The sequence below is a fragment of the Trifolium pratense genome, linkage group LG4 (assembly GCF_020283565.1).
Source record: "Trifolium pratense cultivar HEN17-A07 linkage group LG4, ARS_RC_1.1, whole genome shotgun sequence".
NCBI classification, from domain to species: domain Eukaryota; kingdom Viridiplantae; phylum Streptophyta; class Magnoliopsida; order Fabales; family Fabaceae; genus Trifolium; species Trifolium pratense.
Genome location: NC_060062.1, coordinates 45,510,332 through 45,518,939, shown reverse-complemented (window position 1 = coordinate 45,518,939; position 8,608 = coordinate 45,510,332). Strand labels below are relative to the sequence as shown.

At 31.4% G+C, this 8,608-nt stretch overlaps 1 protein-coding gene across 1 annotated transcript; it reads left to right on the top strand.

The window, feature by feature from the left end:
• The first annotated feature begins 965 nt into the window (after positions 1 to 965).
• LOC123921010 (homeobox-leucine zipper protein HAT22-like) lies at positions 966 to 2,819 on the top strand. Its single transcript, XM_045973382.1, has 3 exons — positions 966 to 1,622; positions 1,706 to 1,785; positions 2,224 to 2,819. The coding sequence occupies exons 1-3, from the start codon at positions 1,164 to 1,166 to the stop codon at positions 2,519 to 2,521; spliced, it is 837 nt and encodes a 278-aa protein (XP_045829338.1). The 5' UTR covers positions 966 to 1,163; the 3' UTR covers positions 2,522 to 2,819.
• The last annotated feature ends 5,789 nt before the right edge of the window (positions 2,820 to 8,608 follow it).

The following is an 8,608-nucleotide window of genomic DNA, read 5'->3' as shown; positions in this document are numbered from 1 at the left end:
ATGCACTATACTATACTACACCATGTGGAGTGCTTAACATTAATTCTATATTAGCACCCGACCAAGAGAGAAAGATTATCCAACTATGTCTCTTATTATAATGGAAGTAACACTGTGGACTCAATGGTCAACCTATCTTTGAGTATTGTTGAGAGGGAAATTTCATATTTTCAACTATTCTTTGACATAATTTCAAATGCACCTATGCCCCATAGCCTACCTACTCTCATAAACATCTTAATTAAGGTTGGAATTGTTTCTCATTGTGTCTTGTGCTAGGGGCAACTTGAGTCAAAGATTTTTTTCCACACATTTATTCAGTGATCGTTGGATCGAGATCAATTGATTCATATCAGTTATTATTTGCGCCCTTTATATATACTCCCCAATTTCATATTCAATTAAAATATATCTGATCTATAATATGAATCAAATACATTAATAATTGCATGAACCTAAAAAGTAGAAATTTGCTAAGGTCGGAGGAAGTACTCATATTTAAATATATATAATTATTACCTTTGTTAATGCTAAATAGTGCCCCGGGGCACTCTTTAAGCCCTTAAATAGTAAGTTTTTTATAGAATTTTTATCGGAATGCGTAAAGTCAACGCATTGGAAATTGTAGTGTTTAACTTTTTGAATAAAAAGTTTCTTTAAATGGAATGCTTAAAGAGTGCTCCGGGGGCACTCGTTAGCAAGACCCTTATTTTTTAGTTACAAAATTTTTTACCGTCGTTTATTAATGACTAATTTCTGATTGACACACAAAATTTGTTCTTTCCTTTCAATTAAATTTTTTCTATATGCAAAAGTCAGTAATCGAACAACTGATCACTTGAGTTCAAAATCTTGTACTACTATTTGGACCAATCTTTTACTCAAGAATTTCTTAGTTTATGTACTCATTCCACCCTTTGATTATTGATAATAATAGTCCTAATAATCATATCCACACCCACCCAACCACCCACCCAAATACCCCACAAAAAGTCTCATTCATTCTCTTTCCCCCAATTTACTCCCACAAAACTTTATATAACCACACCATCATCTAATCATCCCACTCTTCCCCTCATACCTCTCTTCTCTTCCTTTCATACCACAAAACACAAATCTCTCTCTCTCTCTCTCTCTCTCTCTCTCTCTCTCTTTCTCTCTTAATGGGTCTAAATAACCAAGATGCAAGTAACAATCCAAGCCTTCAACTTATTCTAGGCTTAGCTCTCACTCTTACCAAACAAGACACACCACCATCATCCAACAACGTTGTTACAAAACCATATTCATCAAGTAACAACAATAACTATGAAACAGAACCATCTTTAACGTTGGGTTTATCCACTAAAAGTTACTATGAAGAACCTCTTGATTTTTCAACACAAACAAATTCACCTCATCATAGCGTTGTTTCAGCTTCCTTCTCTAGTGGAAGAGTGAAGAGAGAAAGAGATGTTAGTAGTGAATTAGAAATGGAAACAACTGAAATAGAGAGAGTTTCTTCAAGAATTAGTGATGAAGATGAAGATGGTGCCACTGCAGCTAGAAAAAAGCTTAGACTTACCAAAGATCAATCTGCTATGCTTGAAGAAAGTTTCAAACAACACAGCACTCTTAATCCTGTAATTATAATTCATAATCTCTCTCTTATTGTAGAATTTCATGCATACCTTCAATTTATTAATTTTTTTTTATGGATTTACAGAAACAAAAACAAGCTTTAGCCAGAGAGTTAAATCTAACACCCCGACAAGTTGAAGTTTGGTTCCAGAACCGAAGAGCTAGGTACGTAAATACATACATACCTATAGTTTTTAAATTGTGGTCGTAGTTGTGACTATCAGCAAATTTCTTTATTTTGCCGACAACTGCGACCACAATTACAGTTGTGATACCGTTGTTGCAGAGATCTCAAAAAACTGTTATATTTGCAATTGATTTAAAATTATCTGCATAACCAAAAAGTACTATAGCCAATGAAATATTATCTTCATATTAATTATGGGTATCACATAAATATCATACATCACCAACTACTACATAGTAGTTAGTACAAACAATTATAAATGGGTGGCCAAGATTAATTAAATTTAATTGAAATTAAATTTAATCATTCATGTATTCAAAAAAAACTATGTGTAGACAAAAATTTCATGTTGAAAAATATATATCAAAAATATGTTATATTAAGATTTTTTTGGTTTGATTTTTTGGGTTTAACAGGACAAAGCTGAAGCAAACAGAGGTAGATTGTGAGTTCCTAAAGAAATGTTGTGAAACATTAACAGATGAAAATAGGAGACTACAAAAAGAGGTGCAAGAATTGAAGGCACTAAAATTAGCACAACCTTTGTATATGCCTATGCCAGCTGCTACTCTTAGTATGTGTCCTTCTTGTGAGAGACTAGGTGGTGGTGGTGGCGGCGGTGTTAACGGTGGTTCTTCCAATAAGAACAATTTCTCAATGGCTCCTAAGCCTCACTTTTATAACCCCTTTACAAATTCTTCTGCAGCATGTTGATTTGTTACTAAGAAAAATATGAAAAAAAAAAAAGATAAAAGAAGAAAAATACAAGTGTACTTTCCCACACAACCTTTGTATTTTTTTGGTTGCAGGGGAAAGGTATGTGAAGAACTACAGCTAGTTTGTGAAAGGGTGTAATTAATTAATACTGTAGAAATTAGTAATTGATGATCAATATTACTTTTTTTATTTATTTTATTTTTATTTTTGTTATTTTATTTTCTTTTGTTGTATGTTTGTAAATTCTTATAGTAGACATGGATCTATATATGAAGGTATAACTATTTTTTATTAATTGGTTGTTCATTTTGTAGTTAGTATTTTATGGTTAGTATTTTTTTTGTTAATAAACGTCTTAAATCTTGAGCTAAGAAGAATTATATTCGCTGCAAAAAAATTTCTCATAAATTTTAACGTTATTGCATGAATATTATGATTTTAAATATTCTTCGCCAAAAGAAAAACTGAATTTTCCTCGACCATTATCCTCTATGGAATATCTTGTTAAACTAAAAACAAACCTCTTACCATCTCGTTTAAATACTCTAGAATAAATTAAGTTATTTAGTTGTATTAAAAATTTGTATTATATAAAAAAAAAAAGATCTACCGACTAAATACATAATCATATCTTCATTTTTTATTTTCTTGTCTCTACATTTTTTATAGAAATTATGTGTAAGTACCAAAAGAGTTATTTTTGTTAATTTTTTATTAAATAAAAACAGTTAACATTTTATCTTCTTTTTTTTGAAGAAGCATTTTATCTTTTCTTATTGCACCGACTTACTTTAAATAAACATAGTATATTCTAATAAAAAGTAAAATCAAAGAAGTATTCTCACAAAATAAACATATTTACATTTTTTTTCAAAGTTTATTTTTATTATATTTGGAAAAACATTATTTATTTTCCATAGTCTTTTGACTCAAATAATTATAGTGTGGCATCCTTAAAAGGATGCATAAATTAATGAGTAGTATATATTAAAAAAAGTATATAGTCAAACATATATAATTAAGAGGCAATTATTAAGTCATAGAAAGGTTCAAAGGTGTGAAGAAGGAGGTTAGCTCACGTGTTTGTGTCTGCAAATCAGTTGCTAAAGGAGTAACTGAATTAGAGAGAGTAGTTAGAGAAAGCGATGACTGAGCTTGTGTGAAAAGAAAGAATTAATCAATGGAAGATTAATTAGAAAACCAACATCATGGTAATTCACATTTCTTTTTTATCAAGTTATCATCGTGCAAACCAATCATTAGTTGATATCCAGCGGTGATTGACGTTAGATTTAATAAGGAGGATTATGATTTGATCTCCACAATTACGATTGAGAGGAAATTAAAATCACTTGATGCTAAACCCAACCTCGAACTAGTGGACTGGATACCAACAATGAAAAAAAAAGATATCATCATGCGATTTTTTTTTTACATTATACGAGTAAATCAATTATAATAGTTAAATTATTAAAAATATTTTATTTTAGTTGTAATTATTTCTTAAATACATGCATACACAATTATAATTGTAATTTACAAAACATATTTTTCACTAACAGTATATATGTCCACAAGTCTCGACAATTATCAACATTATTATATCGAGCACTTTCATTTGAATTCGAATTCAGAACCTCACAATTATTTGTGACGGTGTTTGTCACTTCCTCTCTTAGAATTTAACCAAGGTATATTAATATTAATTGTAATTTAAAGTATGTCTTAGATTGAGATTTCATCAACCAAGACATTAGAATCAAGTTGTTAATAAACTTCCCGTTCTGGATTGGGCCTACAAGTCCATTAGCTGAGGAATTGCCAACTGGACCGTCGAGCAAGACCCAACAAGGAGCAGTCCACAAACAACCTCTACGAGTCAAACGGTCACAATGCTCGACGCGTTGTAAAGGCCGATCACCGGAATGATGAACATTAACTGTTCGTCATGGCTTTTCTAGCCGTTTTCCGGAAACCACTTGATAACCATTAATGCCATCAAGGGTCTTGGCTCAGCGCTGGAGGCTATATAAACAACATTCCTTCAATATTACAAAGTACATTATCTTTACTCTGAAAACCCTTGCTTCACCCAAATTACTAACTTGAGCGTCGGAACAACTGCAGGTACACAACTCCCTCTCATTCCACTAGGGTTCGGAGCAGAGCAACGCCAGACACGGTCGTCTCTCTGATTAGGTAAGATCATTTCTCATATGATAAATTGTTCTGAAGAATCCGAGTTTGATTCTTGATAAAAACAAGTGGTCATACATCCTTACCTCACAATCGAACTTCGAACTTTCCCTTGAAGCCATAGGGTTAAAACAAGAAGAAAAAAAATTGATTGAGATTTATCTAGCTACTTGCTATAAATATTTCTTATGAAAAAATAATTTTCTATATTTATCTTATAAAAAATTATGTTGTAAGTTGATTATGTGCATACACGTACATGGTGTTGTCTCGTGATATGATTTTACCTTTAAGGCGATTGGAGGTAGGTCACACCCCCACGTGAAGACCCAATGGCTATGGGTCTCTCTCAAAATCTTAACATGGGATTTTCCTTCAAAGTCATCATCCCTTCTATCTCTCCTTTTCCCATTCTTTTCTGCCTGAATTAATTGCCCAAAATCCGTACCGCAATACAGTTAGTAATTAATTTGTATGGTTGTTACGGATATTCGTATACATAATAATTAACAAAGCAATGATTAATCATACTCCCCTCCGTCCCAAATTATAAGGGAAAATAAAAAAATCACACTTATTAAGAAAAAGTAAAATATAATAATTTAAAATTTATTTTTGTGATTTTTTCTTGAAATAAGTTGCATAGGAAAATGTAAAACCAATTTTTATTGGTTCGTTGTTTATTGAAAAAATGGGAGAGAGAGAAAATTAAATGCAATTTGCATTTAATTTTTTGAGAATAAAGGAAAACATTCTTGAAAATAATTTTTTCCCAAAAATGGACATTTTTTTCTTATAATTTAGGACGGAGTATAATATTTTGCATTTAATCATATACTTACACCATAAAAATCAACATGGAGTTTCAGAAGTTATCAATTTTTATGTGCAAAAATGGATTCATAAACCTATTTAGAGTCTCACACCCGAAGTCGATAATATAGTGTAAAAGTTTATACTAGTATTGTATAACATTAAACAATCTTCCTCCTCGTCGAATGATGGTTTTAATATGAATTAGGTTTAATCTGTATTATAAGTGTTGCGCAATTATAATGTTTAAAAACATGTGTTGTGTATTTATAAATAGTAAAAAATTACAGAAATATTTGAGCGTTGAGGTGTGGATTCATTCATGATAATCCTATACGGTATGAAGCTTTGTACATCGGATATAATCAAATTTGGAGCAATATAGAATATAATACTATTTAGTAAGAAAAATTTATATAAGAATGAGAAAAATCTAAAAAATAGAGAATTTGTCTAATCAGATTTTGATTAACCATACATAAAGGAAAAAGTGATTATAAATTATAATGGAGAAGTCGGTTTGTGTACGGGACGGATTTACTATCCAAATCTTGCTACTGTTAAATGGCAATTGCCTATAGAATATTATAGTATTTTTTGCAGAAAACACGGGTTGGTGCTGGTTTGACAAAATCAGTTTCGTAATAATTAAAATTTTCATGTAGTCAATTTATTACTTTATTATCTAAACCAAAAAACCATCATTTTCCACCTCACATATCATTTGTGTTTCCCAACTGCTCAAAACGAATGGCAAAGATCTCGTGTCTCATGTTTGATGTTTCTGTATACATACGTTTTATCCACGCTTCCATGATTGAAAAAATATTAAATGGGACCTTAACATCCTAATACAACAAAAAATAATACAATACAAATTGGATTATATATATAATAATATAATTATTTATAGATAATTAGGATTGAATTCCACTCATCAATCATAATGGGTTGGACCAATAAATATATCATTGAGTGTGACTTTCTAATAAGGGGACAACTTCCTGGAAACTACTACTACTAATCTTGAGTCATTCTCATTACTTTCGTACACCATTTTTAACGTCCATCACAATCATAATCACTAAAAACACCCTCTTTTATACTCCAACTTCTCAAATTATGTGATTGGCATAGGACCAAAATAGTGTGAAACTAAGTAACAAATTAAGAAATATACCCACTTGGGTATTTTTATTTCTTGTAGGTGTAACTTGTAAACCAAATATTCATGATAGAACTAATTAGAGAATTAGTCATAAGTCAATGCATGTGTTTGTTTCATCAATCGTCAATCCGACCAAGACAATTTTTAAAAATTATAGTTTATTAAACCTATGCCTTTTTTTTAATCAGATTTGGTATATTATTATATCTAATTAAATTTGATGGGATGGTATGTTTGAGCTTAATAGTTTGCTACAAACCTCCTCATCCAATTGGAAATTAACATGTGATATATAAACAATACTAATTCCTATTCATATATGATATGTATTTGCTAACATGTGATATGTGTTTGGTTCTGCGGTGGACAAAATTGATTTTGACATAATTGAGTTTGACAAAATTGATTTATGTTTGGATACAATAATGCAGAATTGATTGTTAAGGAAATAACTGAGGAGTTTGTATGTCATAAATGTAGAATTGATTCTCTCCACCATAGAAGCTAGGAATTCTGGCTTCAAACAGAATTGTTTCTACCCACCTTAGAATTGATTTTGGAGAATAGCCAAACACAATTTTTTTTTCACTTTCACGGTAGAATGGATTCTAGGTGTAGAATTGAAACCAAACACACACTTATAAAGCTTTGTTTTGGACCAGACTTTCGAACTGAATCAAGTTCAATCTCACAATCAATCGGCCCAATTTCACATTTTTTGGCTTATATATACAACCATTCACAACCTCACAAGGTATACATCACCCTAACTTCTAATTAAGTTTATACGGACTTAAGAGTCAAAGTGCTTTAGCAGATATATGCCCTTTTTCATCATCGGTCACCTCCAATACTCGGATTCTAACCTCACGCTTGGTACATTTATTCCATCTATCCACCACTATGAGTTAGGTAGGTGCAATTTTTCCAACTAAATATAATTAAAAAATGAAATTGTAAGCAAAAAAAATGGATATGATTAATTCAACTAAGTTTGATAAATATTTAGCTCATCTCACAATAATGGGTTGATGTTCACTTTGCGAGGAACTTGTGAATAACATATAAAATAATTTATATGTAACTCTTTGAATCTTAGAATTCTATTGAATTTTATATGGCCTAGAAGGTGGCATTTAGGGTGCACAAATGTTAAATTTGTGCACCATGCACAAATTTTATTTTGACCATTAGATTAAAAGAAGAGCACACTTTTATCATGGTCTCTCAGCATCAGATCTCCCTCACTTTCTCTTCCTACCTCCACATCTCTTCTCTCCTCTCGCCTCCCAACAACAAACTTTCCACTCCACCATCAAAGTCACCCTCCTAACCATCTGCATCACCTCCTCCACCACAATCAGTATATGTTTACAAACATGAAACCTTGTATGAATTTGATTGATTACAGTAGTTTTGCAACATTTGTTCATAAATAAAACTCAAAAAATAAAAATAATAGAGAATCAAAGAAAGAATTGAATACATTGCAGTTCAAGATGTTAATTGAGTTCAACTCCACAAATTCAGCATGAAGCTTTTTGGCCTTAAACACAGTAGTTTTAAATATTGATCCAAATCAACATAACCCATCCAAGAAATTTAACAAAAAGAAATTAATTGTATGTTTTGTTGGATTATCAATTTATCATGCTCGATTTTGAAAGAAAAAAAAATTGACGCTGACACCTTCATTTTTTTATCCGACGGAAATGGTCACCGGAAAATCGCCCATGGTGGTGTGCGGTGGCTCTCCGGCGAAGGTGGTCAGAATAGGAGAAGAAGTAGTACAATAGAGAGATCTCGCGACAAAGAGATGTGGAGGTAGGAAGAGAAAGTGAGGGAGATCTGATGCTGAGAGACCATGATAAAAGTGTGCTCTTCTTTTAATCTAATGGTCAAAATAA